The 21,596-nt window shown below is 39.1% G+C and overlaps 1 protein-coding gene across 1 annotated transcript in view; it reads left to right on the forward strand.

Annotated features, from left to right (window-relative positions):
• The first annotated feature begins 282 nt into the window (after positions 1 to 282).
• UTRN (utrophin) overlaps positions 283 to 21,596 on the forward strand; it is a 581,880-nt gene continuing 560,566 nt past the window's right edge. The window contains exon 1 of the mRNA XM_005552038.5: positions 283 to 424. Coding sequence (XP_005552095.3) covers positions 346 to 424 — 79 coding nt within the window. The 5' untranslated portion in view covers positions 283 to 345. The remainder of the gene's footprint in view (positions 425 to 21,596) is intronic.

Consider the following 21,596-nt stretch of genomic DNA (forward strand, 5'->3'; position numbering starts at 1 on the left):
CTCCTTTGTATGATTTGTAGTCTATCAGTATTGTAATGAAATAATTCATTGTATAATTAATTGCTTAGTGTGTGTAAGCTCCATAATGGCAGAGGTTATGTCTCTTGTTGATAGTCATAACCCCATTCCCTGGCTCAGTGCTTTACACATGATAGGCACTCAATATTTGGTGAATGAATAGTTACTATGCATAATTGTATATAAAAGATATAAATATGTTTTTTCAAGTCAGTACTTTCCCTTTTCCTTTTAGGTATTGATGTCAAGCTGAACCATCGTAGGAAGTTGAAAGTCTTAGAAAGAGGACTGGGTAAAGTTTTTGGATTATCTTGAAACTCAGGCAAGATGGCCAAGTATGGAGAACATGAAGCCAGTCCTGACAATGGGCAGAACGAATTCAGTGATATCATTAAGTCCAGATCTGGTAGGTAAAGGAAGCTCAAGACAGTTATGGATTTTTATGTATTTAGAAAACCTATATTTCTTATATTGATTTGCATTGTTCTTGCAAGCACTTCTTGGAGGTGAAGTTCTTTTGAGAAACTGAATTCTGACAAATGACTATAATTTTGTAAAAGGTATATGTAAAAGGTATAATGTCTCTGAGTGTCCTATCCTTTCTTAACAGAATTTTGTCTCACTGTATGTTGACTGGCATTGCTTAGTGAAACTGCTGCTTATAGCTAAAGGTTGTTCATTTGGAAGACTACTCCATTAAAACAAAATATAACTGAGCATTTTTCTTTCTATTTTTTGGAAAATGAAGGGATTATATGCTTAATGTAGGAAGTGCCACAGTTTCTGGCAGGAAGGATCCTTTCACAGTTTGATTTCATTACCATATATCCTCACCCCCATCCCTGTTGGTAGCCATTGATAGGCCAACAGGTGTCCTACCTTGAAACATCTTATGAACCTTCTCAAGGTAAAATTTTCACCTAGGTAATCTAATAAACCAGACTCAGATTCATGGTTTTCATGTGAACAGTTAAATCGGGGTCCTCAGGATACCACCCCCTCCTCCAATCTTTTTATATAACTGAGTGCTTTTTGACTCTGGCTGTACAGATGAATCAACTGGGGAGTTTTAAAAAACGCAGATGCATTGGCTCCATTCCAGACCCATTGAAGAAAAATTTCTGTATTTTTAAAAAGCTTCAAATATGATTCTGAGACAAACTCAAAGGGGAGATATTTTTGAACAGGCAGAACACTTCTCAGCTTTGAAAATTACACAGAACTCCACCCTGAGTGTGAACACTATACTTAAGTAACTTTGAAAAGTTACTTTGAGGTATAAAATTACATCCAGTGTCACTTTAAAGACAAAAAAGGAACCCAAAGCCTGTATTTGCTGTGTGAACCATCTTTATGTTATGTTAGGAGCTTACTTCTTATTATGTGAAACTGTAGAAATACATAGTGAAAAGAAGATCTAAATTAACTATCTTAGAATACACATTTTCCTCCATGATACCTGTGTTGATTGATTGATAAAGATTTTAGTTATTATAGATTTGGCTGTAAATATGTAGCAACTATTGAGTAGCTTGATGGGTCTTTTGAAGGTATAGCTTAATATCTTGTTTTAAAATATGCTTTGAGGATGTTCTCTTCCTGTAAAGTTCTTTTTGTTTTAAATGTTTTAGTGGTATAAAAATGTAAGGGATTATTAATATCTTCTTAGGAGTATGGAATACATATTCAGACATATGTAAATATAACAGAGGAAAATGGAAGAGAGACGATTTAATGTCTCCATACTTGCCATTTTCCTTAATTTGTGAGGAAGTATATTCCTAAATAGTTTTCTGAGTCAACCTTCATTCTAGTAAGACCTTTGATATTTATAACTTGTACTTTAACCATGTCCTTAAAAGAGTAATTATCTAATTTCAGAATTACTGTGTATATATATTGGACATATAAATTCCCAAACTATTTAAATTTAAAATTATCTTTTAAAAAGGCTGACAAACCTCAAATATTGCTGGAGAACAGTTTGGCAAAAATGATAACATATTTTTAACACATGCATACTAATTAACTGAGTAATTCTATTTCTAGAGTTTTTCCCTAGGCAATACATAAAAAGGTATACTTAAGAAATTGATCACAGTATCATTTATAATAGAAAACATTGTAAACACCGTGAAAATCTAATATTAGGAATTGGTTAGATCGTTATTTCCCAAAGTATTTTGAAAAGATCAAAAGTTCTAGGATTGTAAATGTGTAATTCACAAAAGGATGTTATAGTCAAATAGCTTTGGGAAATAGTTGTTTAAACCTATTCTGTTTCTTTACTCTAGCACATCTGAACAGATCATACATGATCCCAGTAGAGCTCACTAAATTAGGTTATATCCATAAAGTGGAAGATTAAGCATTCATAAAAAGTGATACAGTTGTGTGTGTGTGTTTGTGCGTGTGTGTGTGTAGGAACATAGAAATGTGTTCTTGATATAGTAAGTAAAGTATGTATTATATGAAGTCGTTTTTGTGAAAAATATTTTTTAAAAAATTAGTGAAGTATACAATAAATGTTAATAGTGGTCATCTTGGTGTTTGAGATTATTACTATTTTTTTGATGATTTATATTTTCTAAAGTTCTTCAATGAACCCACATTACTAAGTTCTTATATTTTTAAAGATTATCAAATTGCTTAGGATGTTTAGATGCCAAGGTTATGACTATTACTTTTTTTGTGGTGGCGTCTACTTCAAAACACATTGAAAATGTGTTGTTACATAGCTCAGATATGAATCACATTCTTTTGGCTGAATTATGTTGCAAAAGCCAGTAGATAAATTTGGATTTGAATGAGCCCATTAGCCCCAATCTGGCTTCCTCTCAGGGACTTTTTTTGACTCTTTTAATGCAGATGCTTAGTATACAGAGGTAGTATTTCATGGTACTCCAAAATTTACATATTTTAAGGGATTTTTAGTTTAGATTAAGTCATAGGAATTGTCTACATATAATATATGTATTTTAAAGATCCTCTGTCTACATACTCTATGCCAAATTTGTTGTTTTTCCATTTTTTAAAAGGGAACACTTTCCTATAGGAAAATTTTGATCCTCATCTGCTCTTCCAGGTTTCTTTTTTGGGGGGAAAGTGGATGAGAGTGGGGAGATGGAGAGTGTGATTTCCGCTGTCCAGATCCTTGAGTTTGGACAATCCAAAAGCCTGGCATAATAAAATTGCCATAATAAAAATATATATGCATTTTATGTTAAATTATTGTGATTTTTTTATTGCCCTCACTTAGTATTACTTTGTTTCATGCCATTTGTGAATATTATAATTTTTTTAATTTTATAATTTTAAAGCCATTCCCACCATCTAAACAAATAGGAAGTTATCAAGGGTAGGTAATGAAGTAGTTTCAAAATACAAAGCCATGTATTTATTTATGGTTGTAGTATACTTGCCTTGGGTTTGGGTGAGTTTTAGAAAGGAACTGGAAAGAATTCGATCTATAATGATCAAGGATTTGGTGTTGGGTAAAAGTAGACTTGCCTTTCTCTAACTTAAAGGCCCATATGCCAAGTTCATCATCAAGGACTGTATTATTAACAGCCTTAATTAGTAGGCTTCAGAAAGCTCAACAAGTTAGTAAATATTTTGAAACAATAGGCCAAGGGTAAGAATTTTTAAAAAGTGAAATTTATTACCTGTAGAGTATGTGATGCAGAAAGTTGTGCTTGGAACATATTAAACATGAAATAATAAAATGGTTTGGGATACATATGCAATCGAAGAATATCCTCACTGCTATTTCATTCAATAATTGCATACATTAAACCTAGTAACATAGAATAAGTCATCCTTTTCTGTTGCTGTCAGTGTTGTTGTGGTTTTAGTCCAGAGCGCCATAGAAAGAGTAGACCTCAGGGCTAAGGACAGTGTGTCAGCTGGCTCCATGTGGAGTTCTTGACAGTTGATTATAGACCCTCAGTTGGGAAAGAACTATTTGATGAATGAAATAGTTGGGCAAGCTTCACATTTTTGGATAATTCAATGTGTTCTTTAAGTGACCTTGGGCTGGAAACCTGCGTGTAATAATTTTATCATTTCTTCCTTTGCATTTTCTCTTATCTAATCCTAGGGTCTAATTGTTGAGGGAACCTTAGAGGCCCTATAACCCAGCCATGCCTGTGATGTGCTCACCCAGTCTCTGTTTGCACACCTCCAGTGATGGCGTCTCACTGGTGATGATGATGATGACGATTCTAGCAACTTATACTTATTGAACACATTCTGTGTGCAGATGTGGTGCTAACAGTTTAATCCTCACAACCACCATTTTGCAGTTGATAAATGTGAGCCATACTGAAGTGATTTGTGGCACTGGCCTTCTTTCCATTTCTCCAAAGGCCCAGTGTGTCTGCCTCAGGGCCTTCGCACATCTCTCTTCTTCCATCTTTGCCTGGCTGGTTCCTTCTTGTCATTTAGATGTAGGCCTAATGTCACCTCTTCTGAGATCTTCCTTGCTGACTTTAGAAAGTAGCTCTCACAGTCACTCTTGACTGCATCACTGTATTTACGTTCCCTGTGTTGTTCTTACCACTCTCCGGCACCTTTTCTTGTACTGTGTGTTCTTTAATAGACTTCCCACTAGAACAGGGGTCCCCAACCCCCAGGGCCTGGACTGGTACCAGTCCGTTGCCTGTTAGGAACCAGGTGGCACAGCAGGAGGTGAGTGGTGGCTGAGCAAGCACTACCACCTGAGCTCTGCCTCCTATCAGGTCAGCGGCAGCATTAGATTCTCATAGGAGCGAGACCCTGTGGTGAACTGCACATGGGATCTAGGTTGCACACTCCTTATGAGAATCTAATGCCTGATGATCTGAGGTGGAATAGTTTCATCCCAAAACCATTCCCCTCATCCCTTGGAAAAATTGTCTTCCATGAAACTGGTTCCTGGTGCCAAAAAGGTTGGGGACTGCTGCACTATAATTAACTCCCCGAGAGCAGGGACCAATACTTCCCTGGTACTGAGCCGAATGCCTGGCTCATAATAGGTGAGCAATAAATGTTTCTTCAATGATAAAGGCTATGGAGTCTGGAAGTGCCAGAGCTGGCATTTGAACTCAGATGATCTGACTCTAGAAACCCTGCATTTGACCTCTATGGAGTGCCCAATCTCCTAATTAACAAGGCATTTTATTCCATTGCTGCTGGGTGATTCTTTTTCATTTTGTGCCTAATTCTGTCCCTTACACATTTTGCACTGTATTAATTGTATTCATACAGCTCTTCTATCTCTTTTTTTGTAGTTTTCAGGGGTGGGACCCTGGGCTGTGAGGTAGAGCTCCTCTGGACCCCAGGTTAGCATCTCAGAGCCCTGTCAAGGGAAGGCTAATTGTAAGAGACACAGCCTACTGCTTCTGGCCAGTCGCAGCCTTTCTTGATTTTTGGCTCTAGTCTCTGTCATTCTCTGTGGAGTTAGCAAAGGGGAAAATACCAGAGGACAAATAGTCCTTTGGGTGGAAGATAGAGAAATGGATAATGTGTTTCTGACGTGAATTCCTTTTTCTCTTTTCTTCTGACTACTGCTCAAGGCTTTTAACTGGCTGAAGTTAAAAAAAAAAAAAAAGGTAGTGAATTTCAGAAGGACTGACATTTGGCACAGTGGAGGTCTTGGTCCGATGCCCAGATAGGTATCTGTGGTAATGAAAGGGTTGATTGAGGAGTGTGGGGGAAGGAAGCAAAGACACACCAGTGAAATAAAAATGAAACAAATTATTAAATATGAAATATTATACCTGGTTACATTTATAGCAAGCCTCCTGAAAATCTGCTATGTTTGGAAAGTAAAATTGATAACAAGATTCAGTTTTATGAAAATTCTGAGGAGGATTACCTTATTTGTTTATCTTTCTGAGACCTTTCTTGAGGAAAGACAGTGGTTAAGTTGTATTTAGGCAGTCATCCATCTATTTCTTTCTTTTCCATTTAAAGCAGTATCTGTGAGGGGATTTTTCTAAGCAGCTCAAGGGACTATGAAAAAATAGTTCATTTTTTGTTTCTCCTGAAGCTTTCCTTGGCTGGAATACTTGTGCTTTGAAGGGAGGTCTTTGAGCAGGTTTGTTTTTTTCCGTGAGCCCTGGGGATTTGTAGTGATAGACAGTAACCCTGATGGAAATTCAACTCTGGCAGAGGAGGGCAGCTATTCTTGTCCTGCTTGTAAAAATATTCTCCATGTTGTTACCTCATTATGCTGAAGTAGTGCAATCATGAGAAAGTTTTTTGTATTAATGTGATTCTCATGACCTGTTACTATGGTTGTGAAACTTTTAGAAGAGATCCATTCACGACTGGAAAATGTGAATTGCTGAGGATGATTCTAAGCAAAGGAAGTACATTAATTATATAGACAGAACAGAGAACTCAATTTTATTGAACCTTATTTGAACCCAGAAGTTTGAACTAGATGCTGATATGATGATTTTATGGGAACAAGTCAACATGCAAGACCATTTGAGCAGTTGTAAATATTAGTTAAAATTTAATCTAAAGCAATGGAGAAAGGCTACTCTGCTCAAGTGGTTTCAGATGCATTGGCTAGATTTTTTTTCTTCCCTTAAATTGTGTGGAGGCATAGACATTTACTATGTTATATTTTTATCTTTTTATATGCCTTAACTGTTTAATAATAAATAAACTTAATTCAATATTTGAAATATGAGGCAGTATGAGTTCTTAATATATATTTACTCTCGAGATGATGGCTTGTGGACTGAGAAATTGAAACCAGGTCCCAGTCCTTTCACTTTTACTTCCTGTAAAACTGACTAGATTTGCACATGTCAATTCCAGGAAGCAGGTGAAGTTTCCAGTATCCATGTGGTTCTCCAATCTTTGCGTTTGTGCCTTTAGACAACCAAATACCTGAGGTTTATTTATATCCCGTGGAACTCTTCTATCAGAAGCACATTCTCTTGGCCTGGCTAATCAGGGAAATGTCTGTATATGCGCATCTGGCAGCTAAGATTAAGGTTTATGGTGGTATAACCTCACCGTCACTTTTAAGAAATTAAGTGTAAAAAAAAATGCAGATCTGTCTTTCATAGCAGTGGAATTCAACAACACATAGAGCATGAGAGTCACATTTTTTGTGTGAACATTTTCATAAGAGCCTTTTTTGGTAGGTGGATGGGTGGCTACTTACATTCAGTTCAATCCTTTTAACATTTAATTGTGGAACAAAATCTTTTTTCAAAGTGTAGAAAAAAGCATATAAGGGCATTTCTGATGTAGCAGAGGAATCCAATAAAAAATATGACTTTGTGTCTCTAAAGTGATACTGCTTTGAAATTAACACATCTGTATAATTTCAAAAGTATGATCTCTTTAGATCTTTTTCTTTAATTTCATAGTCTTGATATTTGCAAATTTCTTCAACTCCATTCTCTAATTAAGATTTTGGTATACAACATTTATATTCAAAAGACTTTCGGTGCAGGAAATAGCATTTTTGATGTTGATACTAATTGATTTGTTCACTTGCCCCTCAAAGGCTATGTGTGAGTCATGTTATTTAACATTGATCCAGTCAATATGTAGATTTATGCACATGCTTTTATTTTGAAAACTAGGTTTTGAGCTTCTCACATATGGTGTTCCTAATTCAAGCTTTATGTCAGAACCACCCTTCTGGATCCAGACTCAGTTATATGGGGTGGGGTCCCAGCATCTGGAGTTTTAACGAGTTCTGTGGGCTATTCTCTTTAGTGCTCTTAATTTATAAACAAGGAAGGCAGGTTTACAAGTCATAGAACCAAAGTGAAAGTGATCTGCATTTTAGAGGAGCAAGGGAAGCTACAATGTTTATTATTTCTACTTATAAACACTTTCCTTTAAATAATTTGAAAAGATAATAGATTTCATGATGTTGGGCATTTTTTCTTTTACACTGTATTTTGAAGAGTTTGGGTTGTGTTGGGTGAAGTTAAAACTGAGGAAAGTGGGTCAGGAGAGTGATGAAACCTTGTGTTTCTTATTTTGGCCCATTGAACCAGAAGATGATACCAATATATCTAGTGCCGACATATTTCTCCACTGAAGTCCTTAGTCATTGCTGCAATGTGTATTTAAGATCTTCTTGCTGTGAGCCTAACATCACATCTTAAACTCTTTTCCTGGGTAATGCATCACCTTCAAGTCTGCTGATGCATTCACTATAAAAATGTATTGTGTATATTTTCTAATACATTATTTCAAAGATAGGTGTGTTTTTGAATCATGGTGGGAAAAAAATATCCTCACATTCATCCTCTATGCTAGTTTTCTTATCTTCTTTAGGATTAGAGAAATGTATTACACATGTATTAATATTTGTCTCCCTGTTTTTTAATTCTAAATCGGTGACATAGTTAATATAACTATGCTTGCTTTTGAAATAATTTGCCTACCATTCTTTAAAATGAGTGAATTTTAAAAGATGAATAGTGATTTTTATGTGAAGATGAATTAAAGAGTTAAGTGACTTATAGACCACCATAGCATTTTCCCTATGGATTTGTAAAAACAGCCCAGAAGTCTTGTGATTTTTTTTTTTTTTTTTTTTTTTTTTGAGCCGTAATCTTCCTCTTGCTCTGTTGCCCAGGCTGGAGTGCGGTGGCGCCATCTCAGCTCACTGCAACCTCCGCCTCCTAGGATCAAGTGAGTCTCCCACCTCAGTCTCACGAGTAGCTGGGACTACAGGCATGTGTCACCATGCCCGGCTCATTTTTGTTTTTTTAGTAGAGATGGGTTTCACCATGTTGGCCAGGCGGGTCTCGAACTTCTGACCTCAAGTGATCCACCCACCTCAACCTCTCGAAGTGTTGAATTACAGGCATGAACCATGGTTCCTGGCCTCTTGTGATATCCTTATATTCAGTTAACCAAACCAAATCAAGGCAAATAACAAACCCCACCCCTTTCATAGACCTTGGGTTATTTGTAGATCTTTGGGGTTATTTACCTGTCTTTTGAGCTTTAATTTTTTACCTCTTTGAAGATACAGGAAGGGATCTTTATTTCTTCATTGATAAAATAACCTTCAGAGTGACTTGAGATACATAATTGCTTCTTCATATATCATTGTGTGGTATTTGAGATCACGTCTCAAAATTCAATGAGACCTGCTCCTCAGGCAGTTTTAAGATTAAGGATCAAAAAGGGAGCCACTGGAAAGGTGTGAATGGGCTGGTAATCTATATTAGAACAGAGACTTTGGTGCAGAGGTTGGCCATGTTCAAGTGTGGAGTAGGTTTTCATGAAACAGGAGGAAGCCTTTTCAGATTTATTTGAAACTAAGAAACTGCAAAATAAAAGTAATAAAATCTACCCCCAAGCAAATAGACTTTAAAACAACATTTGGTCCTAAGTTGTATATGACCAGTTTCTTAAAGTGATTGTTATATTGCCAGTTTTGAAATTGTATTATCTTTTAAAATTTGAAATGTAAATATTATCTCAGAGGTGGGAGGATGAATCTCCATCTTATTTAGCGTTAAAGACTCCTGGCCTTACCCCAAAGCCCAGCTTTTGCGGGGGTTCATAAATAAAACTGTGTGTGCTCTAGTTTACTCTGTTACCTCATCTAGTTCCTTTAGGTGATTAGAAAATGACATACTACTGCATATAAAAAATGTTTATTTTTGTGTTTTTACATGTGATATCAATGGCCAGTTCTATAATGTTAACATATCAGACCCTTAATTATATATTAACTCCCATTTTGATAGTTTGTATAGAAAAATCAGAGTTGACTTGAATTATTTCAACTTGCATGTGCTTTTTCAAGATATGTAAGCTGTTGTAAATTAGAAGAGTGTTGGTGTTTTCGGAACACACACATAGGCTTGCTGTCTCAGGGCAGCCTTGTTGGGCATTTGGTGTCAGACATATCTTATTGTGAGGGCCTTGGCATCATGGCAGATTGCTCGAAGAGGGGGATTCTCTGCATATATGTCTAAGGGAGACATTTAGGGAAGTCTAATGCTATCCTATCTTTCTTTCTTCATTTTTTTTTTTTTTTTTTTTGAGACAGGGTCTTGCTCCATTGCCCAGGCTAGAGTGCAGTGGCTCAATTTCAGCCCACTGCGGCCTCCGCCTCTCGGGTTCAAATGATTCTCCTGCCTCAGCCTCCGAAGTAGCTGGAATTACAGGTGCCTGCCACCACACCTGGCTACTTTTTGTATTTTTAGTAGAAACGGGGTTTCACCATGTTGCTGAGGCTGGTCCTGAGCTCCTAACCTCAAGTGATCTGCCTGCCTCGGCCTTCCAAAATGTTGGATTACAGTCATGAGCCACTGCTCGCAGCCGCCATCCAACTTTCTAACAGCACTGCCCTCCCCTCCCCCTCGCCCCTAAAACCACCATGAAGGAGGCAGCGGGCACCAGGTGAAGACTGCCCATGGTCCTTTTCTTACCTCTGTGACTTTGCTTGTTTTGTGTTCTGGGCTTGATTGTTCTCCTTCTCCCTGCGCCCCTAGTTTTTCAACCTCCATCTTTAAAACATCAGCATCAGTGCCACTAAGTGTTCTACTCTCTCTGCTCCCTCCATGCCAGAATCAATCTTTCCCACGTGTTCACTCTTCATTTCTGTTTGTGGCCCTACTGGCTTGTGTATGTCTATATGTCTTTTTTCATCTGACTTTCTGATGCTAGCCTTTAGCTTAGTCCCCACACACACAGTAAGTGCTTAATAAAGACTTGTGGCCACGTGCAGTGACTCACGCCTGTAATCCTAGCACTTTGGGAGGCCAAAGTGGACGGATCATCTGAGGTCAGGAGTTCGAGACCAGCCTGGCCAACATGCTGAAACCTCGTCTCTACTAAAAATACAAAAATTAGCCAGGCATGGTGGCACTCGCCTGTAATCCCAGCTACTTGGGAGGCTGAGGCAGGAGAATCACTTGAACCGGGAGGCAGAGGTTGCAGTGAGACGAGATTGTGCCACTGCACTCTAGCCTGGGCAACAGAGACTCTGTCAAAAAAAAAAAAAAAAAAAAAAAAAGACTTGCTATACCTTTTAATGGTTTTTAAAAAAGTACACTTGCTTACATACATACCTCATTCATTCAGCAAGTGGTTATTTGTTATTCATTGTTAGATGCTGAGCTCAGAGATAAACAAAACCCACCTCTGTTCTTAAGATGCTCTCAGGCTAGCTGGGAAGAAAGACGTTAATAAACATCCCCACACAAACCAGGGAAACACGGAGGGAGGAAGGATAGGTTCTTGCTTTGGTTGGAATGAGGGTAGGTTTGAGTAAGAGAGCGTGAAAGAGGCAAGGAATTTGAGGTGTGTCTTGAAGGATGTGTAAGAGGCAGCCCTGTGGACAATGTGGGAAGAACAGTGCAGATTGATGGGAAAAGAGCAAGGCGTTTGAAGTCTGTCCCTGGTAACTGAGTGTAGCTGGGGTAATGCGGATGATGGGAGAAGCTGGGGTGAGATTTCAAAAGCCCTTTTGAAGCAGGGTTTATTTGATCTTTCCCTGTAAGAAGCCACTACAGGATTTTAGGTGAGTTAATGAATGGCTCAGAACTGTTTTTCAGAAAGATAATTTGGCTGGCAGTAGGAAAGATAAATTTGGAAGGTAGCAGAGTTAGGGGAAGGCAGGGAATAGGTAAGAGTTGTGAAAAAAATTGAGGTTAAGGAGTATAAGGACTTGGACACGGAGTAGGGGAAAGGATGTGAAAAGCGGTTAGCAGTTAGTAACGGTGTGTGCAAAGCCTCAATGTAAACTTTGCCTTTGTGGGATCTGTTAGTTAGTAACAGTATGTATAAAGCCTCTAGGTACATTTCACCTTTGTGGGACTTGTTAGTAGCAGTATCTGTAAAGCCTCAATGTAAACTTCACCTTGGGGGGATTTGCTTTATGTTTTCAATCAGGTACATAGTTTTTCCAATCCTACTGTAATTCAAATTTTCAACACTTTCAGTTATTAGCTTTACCTTTAGAATTACTTTTCTTAACTTGATCAATTTCTTAACCATTTACAGTTACTTCTACTTCTTACTGAAGTTGACTACTGTTGTTTTTCTCATAGTACCTCTTGGTCAGTTTATATAGGGAACTTCAAATTCAGTTCAGTTGCAGTAGGATCTGTATTTTTTTTTCTATATATATTCTGAAAGAAGGGTCACGCTTTAGGAAAAAGTTGATGAAAAGGAGAAAAGAGATGGTTTATTCATGTCTATGCAGTATACTATAATAGTTCTTTGAAAAAGTAGCAAAGAAATATAATATTAATCTCATCTTAAAGTGAAGGTAAAACTCTTACACAGCTAAGAGAAAATCTGTATACTAAAAGCGTTTGGAAAACTACTTCAGAGGAACTTTAATTGAAGGGTAGTCTAATGTGATGCTGTGAAGATAATGTCATCCTTTATTACTAATTTCAGCTTCAACAAATAGGATAGAATAAATGCAAATTAAAAATAAATTAGGAGCAGATGTTGAGAAATGTCTTACATTTAGGGAATAATTAAGTGGTAGAAAGGCCCTGGAGTTCAGTTAATAAAGCTGGGATGCTCAGAAATTATAATAATTCAGGTAACAGGTGCTTTTCTTAATGTGATGCTCTGCTGTGGAGGTTTTGGGAATAGAAGAAAGAAGAGGCTGTTATTGTCATTTGTTTGTAAGTTCATCTTTCTTTATAGTCAGTGGATAACTAAAATCTAGTATATGTGCTGGTATTTCAGAAATGGTGGTTCCTTTAACCCTCAAGAAAAAGCAAAAGTTCTCATTTGTGAACTCTTGCAAACATTCTTGGGTTGTCTCTTGGTGGTACCCAAGTTTTTGCTTTGGCCAGTAAGAGACTTTTGCATAGTACTTTGTTGCCTTGCTTCTACAACGTGTTAGGCTTATGGATTGGCACATGGTGACTAAGACACAGTTCCAGTTGTCAAGTGTCTGTCACCTAGAGAGGGCAGGTATACAGGAATTTAAGAAAACAGATTAAACAGGCAGTTACACAGTTGTAAAAGTAAAAACAGCACAGATTGCTGTGTGAGCTCTCAGGAGGGGTACCTGACATCCCAGGGCTTCAGGGAGGGCATTTTGGAAGAGTGAATATCTAAGCTGAGATCTGAAAGAATGAGTGGGGATGTGGGGAGGCTGTTAAGGCAGAGAGAGTTGATGGCAAGAGGTTTGGAGGTGAGACTTGCGAGTTTTTCAATATGGCTAAAGCAGGATGCTGGGGAATGAAGCTGAGACCAGTTAATGAAGAGTGTTATAAACCATCTTTAGGAGTTTGGATTGTATCCTAAGCATAATGATGAATCTTTGAAAGGGCTTTAAAATGTAAAAAAAAAATTATTTATACGTTTATCATTTTTAAAATCCTGAAGTATTCAATCTAAAAAAATGTACAATAAATGATATATCAGATATGCTGGTGCCCTCATTTGAAATTTGTCAGCTGTTAATATTTTGACTTTTTTTTTTTGGAACAGAGTTTTGCTCTTGTTGCCCAGGCTGGAGTGCAATGGCATGATCTTGGCTCACTACAACCTCTATCTTCTGGGTTCAAACGATTCTCGTGCCTCAGCCACCCGAGTAGCTGGGATTACAGGCATATACCATCATGCCCAGCTAATTTTTTTGTGTTTTTCATAGAGATATGGTTTCACCATGTTGGTCAGGCTGGTAATATTTTTACATACTTGATTTAGGTTGTATTTTAAAGAGCTAATTATGTCAGCATAGATAAATCTTAAAAACAATTTGACTACAAACGAAAATCAGACTGCACAAAGTATTGAATGGTATTGTATATAAAGCTCATATACCTGTGGAAATTATTCTGCAGTGTTTATGTGTTCATATTATAAATATATAGCAAAATATAAAAATTTTTATGGAAATTATAAACACTAGATTTCTTTAGAGATAGTGAGAGAGGAGGTTCTTCAGTTTTATCTATAATATTTAATTCCTCAATGAAAATAGAAATAGAATCTTAAACTAATATGAAATAATGCTGACTTGTGAACTAGGTGATGATTGTCTTAAGCCCAGTTCCTTGGAAGTAGAATTTGAGACAGAGATTTGTGTACACTTGAGAACAATTCCTGTTAATGAAAGAAATGAGGGAAGAAGGATTAGGCCAGGGAAGGGAAGAAGGATGGCCCTTCAGAGATTTCCCAACTTGAGGCAATGTTGTTGAGGCTTGGGACCTTTGCCTTGACGGGTAGGCTTTAGGCTGACCCTGGGAAGGAGGTGAGGTGAAAATTTGGGCAAGGCAACTTGGCCAAGGGCAGTTCCTGGAGGGATGCTCAGCTATGAGCCCTCAGCTGCTGGGGGAATGAATTTGTGCATTGCCCTGCCTGAAAGGCAGATCTGGATCAGGGATTCACTACAGTCATGGACCTTGTACCATTTTATTTTGCCTATTATTGTCTATTTGTATGTCTGAAAAACATGACATATTAAATTTAAAAAGCTTCCAATTTCTAGGAGCAATACTCACCAAACTACCCCCCCCCCCCCCCCGACACACACATACCCCACACCCTGCACACACTACATACCACAAACTGTAGCTGTAATATCAGGTTACATACTTTCTGTTTTATTTTCCCTTTTATCTGTGTTTTTGGTTACTTGAGATGGCCTCCTCTGTCTCACTCCTGGTTTAGGAAGGCCTTGCTGCCTCTGAAAGGTTGTGACACAGGGCTGATCTGATCAGATTTGCTTTTTTGAGTGGTGCTCTAGAAGCCACGTGGAGCATGGATAGTGTGGGGTGGGTGCTGGATGAGACAAGGCTGGGGTTCTGGAGGACCTTTGGGTGGCTGTCACAGTCAGAGGGTAAGAGGCATTGAAGCCAAAACTGATTGTGAGGTAGCTGGGAAGGAGGAGGGGGAAAGTTTGGAAGCTTTAGGTAGGAGGCAGAGCTGATAGGACATGGTGGTGGTCTTCCAATGATGGGTAGTAGATGGGATGGAGAGAGAAGCCTAGGTTTTGACTTTAACACTCGCAAACAAAGTCTTTCTTTCTAGGTTTTGTGGAGAGGGCAGTGCATAAGGGGTTAGTAAGTGAAGTCCTAGATTGAGTTTTGAGGTGCTTAGAGATATCTGGGAAAAATATGTAATATATATATTTCTCTTACATTTATGAGAGTGGCTTGGGCTGGGATCTGCCCTTGAAAACTGGCGGCTGGAGTCTTGAGTACTTTCCTCAGTCATTTTTTGAGCTCTTTGCAAGATAATGTTAAAAATTCAAGAGGCTGGATGTGGTGGCTCATGCCTGGAATCCCAGCACTTTGAAAGGTGGACACGGGTGGATCACCTGAGGTCAGGAGTTCAAGACCAGCCTGGCCAACATGGTGAAACCCTGTCTCTACTAAAAATACAAAAAAAAAATAATAATAAAAATTAGCTGGGCATGGGGTTGTGCACCTGTAGTCCCAGCTGCTCGGGAGACTGAGGCATGGGAATCATTTGAACCTGGGACGTGGAGGCTATGGTGAACCAATATCATGCCACTGTACTCCAGCCTGGGTAACAGAGCGTGACTCTGTTGCAAAAAGAAAAGAAAAGAAAAAAAATCAACAGCGGTTGCATATTTTATTTCTCTTTGTATTTTCTGAGATATTTGACCCTAGAATGAGCATCTGGATGGTAGATGATGGCAGTGGAAGATGAAGAATTAAGAACTGGTTTTTGATTTGTAATATTTTTTGGTAGATATTATTAGTTGATTCCACAGTTGTTGACTGTATTTATCTCCCACGGGCATAGGAAGCCCCCTTGCAGATATCACTCTAGCTAGCCTGATTGGATGTTTGGGGAGGGAGAGAAGAGGTTAACAATAAATCCTGCAATGCGTGCAGAAGTTTTTACACTTGTGCTTCTGCATATTTTCTTGGAAAAAGGGTCCACAGTTTTCATTATATTCTCAAAGGAGACCTATGACGTAATGAAAAGTTAAGTCTTGTTAGAGGAAGAGTGACATATTATTAGGGTTATGTCTTCATAATGTTTCTGTTTTTCTGAAATTAAATTGGCAGTCCAATACCCTGGCATGAGTTGAGGGTCTCACAGTTTTGCTGTAACTCAAATTCTGGTCCTTACTTTATTTCTACTGCCTCAAAGCCACCCAAACAAAAGACCGGATTGCTAGAATTAGAGTGAGAAGACACAAAGTTTGAAGGGCAAAATTTCTGATAATGTTTGATCCAGTTTTGCATATAATGAATTTTTATTTGTTGATGAATCTTTCTCTTTTGTTGCTAAAAGTGGCAAATAATCAGACATAGATTACTAATTAACAGTCTGCCTCAAGCTTTTTTTTTTTTTTAATTAATGAAACTTGGGCTTCATCAAGCTCAGGTGGAATGGGTATCACAGTGCTTTATTTTTTCTGACATGAAAAGAAATTTCTTTGTCAAAGTGTAGATATGTTTGTTGTGACTGCCTTTTGTGTGCGTTCTTTTCTCCCAGCCCTCTCCTACTACAGGAGAGAGAGATAGTGGCCCTTTGCTCCTCATTCCACATTCAGACCAGATTCCCTAGCTGCAATCTCTTGCCATTGGATTGCATCACCAACTCAACCTCATTGGTGAGATGTCACTCCCTCCCTCCACCACTCTCTCATTTCTCAGTGAGTTTAGCTCTGTCACTGTCTCTAAAAGTTACTCTTGTTTTAGTGATTTGGGCGTAAACATTGATGATCCTTCTAATACTCTGTCCTCTTAATTTCTCCAAGTTCTCTTTCTAGTGATCTTGTCTCCCACTATAGTGGGTATATTCTGGCTGGACCACGTCATTGTTTATGGTGGCAGCCCCTCTGTCATCCGACTTTAAGTGTCCCATTTTCTTGGTACTGCAACCTCTGCTTCCTGGGCTCAAGCAGTCCCCCCCACCCCAGAGTAGCTGGGACTAAAGGCATGTGCCACCATGCCCAGCTAATTTTTGTATTTTTTTGTAGATAAGGGGTTTCACCATGTTGCGCAAGCTGGTCTCAAACTCCTGGGCTCAAGCAGTCCACCTACCTCAGCCTCCCAAAGTGTTGGGATTACAGGTGTGAGCCACCATGTCGGGCTGACTTTGCCTACTCTTGTCCTAAGAAAATGGAAGCAAACCAAAGAGGAATCCAGAAACTCCAATACCACATTATCCTCAACCAGAACCCGCCTAAGGCCACCCTAACCGTGGACATGGTACCCATCCTCCTTTACTTACTCAAGGGCACCTCCCTTTTCTCTTCTGCATCCCTACGATTTCCCCTCTAGTGGATCTGCTTACAGACACGCTATGGTTTTTCTTCTAGCAAATCTTCACTTTGATGCCACCTGTATCTGTAGCTACCACCCCATTCCTCTGCTCTCCTTTATGAAAGAGCTCCTCAAAGATTGTATATACCAACAGTTGCTGTTCCTTTCCTTTCATTTCCTCTTAAGACCACTCAAATCAGACAGACCCCCTACCAGTCCAGTAAAACTGTTCTTGTCAAAGTTGCTAGGGACCTCTTTGTTGCTAAATCCAGCAGTCAGTCCTCAGTCCTTACCTTACTCCACCTCTCAATAGCATTAACACCATTGATCACTCCCTCCTCCATGACGCTTTCTTCACTTGGCTTCTAGGACACCCCACACACCCCTGGTTTCCCAACCATTCTCTTTCGCTGATTCTTCCTCTTAACATTGGAGGGCCTAGGACGCAGTCCTTGGACCTCCTTTCTGTCCCCACTGATACTCTTTGTCATCTCACCAGTCTCCTGGTTTAAATACTATCTGAATGCTGTCTCAAATTTCTATCTCTAGCCCAGACCTCTTCCTCTGAACTGCACACTTGCATTTCCAGTTGTTTACTTCATATCTTCTATGTTGAAATCTGAAAATCTGAACTCCTGATCTCCCCTAAACCCCAAAGCTGATCCCACAGCCTTGCTTGTCTCAGATAAAGGCAATGTGATTCTTCCAATTGCCCACACCCCCCGTTTTGGAGTCATCTTTGTAGTCCTTTCTTTCTCTTATACCCACATCCAATGCAGCAGATCCTGCTGGTTCTATTTTCCTAATACTGAATTTATAAGAATCTGGTCATATTTTAGTATCTCCACCACTACTACCCTGGTCTAGGGGACCATTGCTTTTTCCAGAATTGTCTCCTTACTCATCTCTCTGTGTCCTCCCTTGGCCCATGGAGGCTGGTCTGAACCCCGCAGTAGAGGGATCCTTTTCAAATCAGAAGTGGATATGTAGCTTTATCTTTCCAAGTTTGCAGTGACTCCCCATTCCAGTTGTAATAAATGTGAAAGACCTTACAGTGATCTATAGGACCCTGGTTATCCTACTTGGCTTCATCTCCCCTTACTTGTTTGTGCTCACTATATGAGGCAGGCATCAGCCCTCTTCTAGTAGATAACCTTGTGGCTAACTCCCTCCTCTCAGAGAGCTACTGTGCCAATTAAAATAGCAAATCCTTCCCGCATTAGCACTCTCCACCCACTTTATCCTGTTTTATTTTTTCTCATAGCATTTATTGGATTATATTGATTGTCTCTTTCCACGAGAATGCAGGTGTTTTGTCTGAGTTGAATCACTAGTCTCTAGAACAGTGCCTGGCACGTAGTATGTGCTCGATAAATACATGTCGCGTGCAGAAGCAAATCACGTTTTTCATTGCTTTCCACAAGTGTGAGCCTGGGTAACATGGTGAAACCCCATCTCTACAAAAGATATAAAAATTGGCTGGGCCTGCTGGTGCATGCCTGTGGTCCCAGCTACCTGGGAGGCTGAGGTGGACGGTGGGGATCACTGGGTGTGGTGGGCGCCTGTAATCCCAGCTACTGGGGAGGCTGAGGCACGAGAATCGCTTGAACCCAGGGGGCAGAGGTTGCACTGAGTTGAGATCGTGCTACTGCACTCCAGCCTGGATGACAGAGCAAGATGCTTTCTCAAACACAAACAAACAAACACACAAAAAACAGACAAGTATGCAATCCCTGAGCAAAATATCAGCTCAATCTTTGTTGTATCTTCACTGTCCTGATTGACTAGCTGCATGTTAGCGTTTAACTGTGTTTCCCAGATGCTCACGACAGATCACTTGATGTTGTTTTCAACAGGCAATCATGAAATGAGCAGACCGAGGTCAGTGTAGTATAGATATTTGTCAGAGTGGTTGCCAACTGCCTTTCCTCTTCTAAGATTGCCCTTTATTGTGTGATTATATTACATTTTTATTTGGCATGAAAATGCCCATTTAGTGAAATGATGGGAGTCGTCTTCCTATGAGATGAATTCTGGCGTAAGAAGCTTTTTTCAGATGACTAAGTGCTCCAAAAGGCCCCAGGTTATGGGGCTCTGGAAAGTAATGATGCGAATACTTCACTTTGTTATGTGATTTTTATTTTTGCCTTAGAAGTCTTTCCGCAAACAAGTCTTTGGTGGAGGCTCATTTTAGTAATGTGATGATGCATTGCTGATAGGTAGGACGTGGCTTTCTATACAGCAGGGTTTGGGGGGTGGGAATGGCAGGTGAGTAGCTCACTCCAGGCTTCTGAGGGTCCTTCATGTCTTTTGGAACACAATTTAAAAGTCACTGCTTCAATTGCTAAATTCTAGCAAACCTGGATGCCCTATTTAAAAAAAAGAGCTTACCTTAGTGTCAAAGAGGAACTAGGTTCTAGTTTTAGCTCTGCAGATCACCAGCTGTGTGACCTTGAATATGTCACTCAATCTGTCTGCACAATTAATTGATTTGTTTGTAAGGTAAGGACTGTGGACTAGATGACCTCACACTGATCACTTTCTAAGCTCCAGAGAACCTAATTGTTAATGCTTAATTGTGAGAGCTGTGCTTGGAAAGGGCTGTGTTCTAGTACCTTTTTCCTCATCACTGTCATTTCAATATTATCTACACTGATCTTCACAAATATTCTGCACATTTGGATTCTTACCTGAAATATTGCTGTTGGGGTTATAGAAATATAGATTATGTGATGGTATTTAGGATAAGCATTTTTATCTCTAAAATGAATTAGATAACAGGGACGGCACAGTATTAGTTTACACAATATTTGAAAAGAGTAATAAGAAAAATCCTGCAGGATTTAAAAATCTTATTAGTACTCTTCTGTAGAAATACTTTAGGGAGTGGTTCAGGCAGTATCAGGTGCTGTGGGTGTAAGCGTGGCCACTTGCTAGCTCTGTGAACCTGGACAAATGGCTTAGCTGCTCTGTGCCTGAATAAAGTAGGGATAGGAATAGCACCAACCTCCTTGTGTTGTAAAACGTAAGTGAATTAACATAGATAAAGCAATTTGGAACATAGAAACACTCAATAAATGTAAGCCTTACCTCCATACGAATAATTATTGTAATGTGAGTTTATTTCTTTCCAGTCTTTTAAAATAAGCATTTAAAAATAGTTTTAATCATATTGCTCTAGGATAATTTGTTTTTATTCTTAAATATACAGAATTTCCCCTTTTCCGCTTCTTTATATTTAATAACAAGACATTCTAGGATAGACTAAGTCTTTTCATGGCTAATTGTCCTGTGGAATTCTTTTAGTTTTTCTCCTCCATGTTTATATATTTGAATGATTTTCTGGTAGAATTCTTAAAAAAATAACTGTATCACACAGTAGCTCTCCTCTTCCATTTTATTTTATTTTACTTGCTGAGGCTGGATACTATATTCTTTTGGCTGAAATCACCATAGTGGGTTCACACAACTAATTTCCAGCCAATTTATGTAGATCATTTGCAAATGTATTAGTTACAGAGAGGCTCCATGGGCGTACCAAAGAAACCTCAAAATACAGAGGCTCAAATAAAATCAAACTTTATTTCTTTCTCTCCTTACAGTTCAGAGTTGGGGGCTGATGGAGGGTAGGAAGGTGGCTCTGCTTCATATTGTCTCTTGGGGATCCTGGTTCCTTCTCTCTTGTTCTGCCTTTCCAAAGTGTTGTTTCATCTTCTTGGTGAGGCTTGCCCCTCAACACGACGTCCAAGTTCTAGTCCGAGGAAAGAAAAAAGAGAAGTCAAAAATAAGCAATTTTTTAAAAAGTGCATGGCCCTCAGGTTGCATTCCTGATTTCTTTTACATCCCACTGGCTGCTGCTTAGCCATGTGGACTCATCTTGCTGCAAGGGAGGTTGAGAAATGGGGCTTCCACTGAGCTAGAATTGTGGGGATGGAGGAGAAGAGCAGGTTTCTGATATTGAAAAAAAAAAAACAAAAGAAAAGAAAATAGAAAGGAAGAATGGATAATAATAAATATACATATACGTTTACAACAATTTCATGGGCCAGGTTTGAATTTGGAATTCTCCAGGTCCTCATATTCTGTAACAGAACATGGTGGTGGAGAGAGCTGACCTCTGGCTCCAGTTTGCAGACTTTCCCCTTTGTCTGCCCATGCCAGCTCCATTTGGCACTGGGAAGGGCTTTGCATTCAAGTTTGTGGTCAGTTGGCCAAGCACCCATGGTCTCCCACTCTCCGCTACTTGCAAGCAGTAGTGTAGTCTACCCTTGGAAAATGAGCCCAGTGCTCATTTGAGCAGGGAGTACCGGGATCCTGTGCCTCTAGACCGTTCTGTAGGACTTGCATATCCCCTTGGTCCTCTGATTTCTC

This window comes from Macaca fascicularis, chromosome 4, assembly GCF_037993035.2.
Source record: "Macaca fascicularis isolate 582-1 chromosome 4, T2T-MFA8v1.1".
Lineage (NCBI taxonomy): Eukaryota > Metazoa > Chordata > Mammalia > Primates > Cercopithecidae > Macaca > Macaca fascicularis.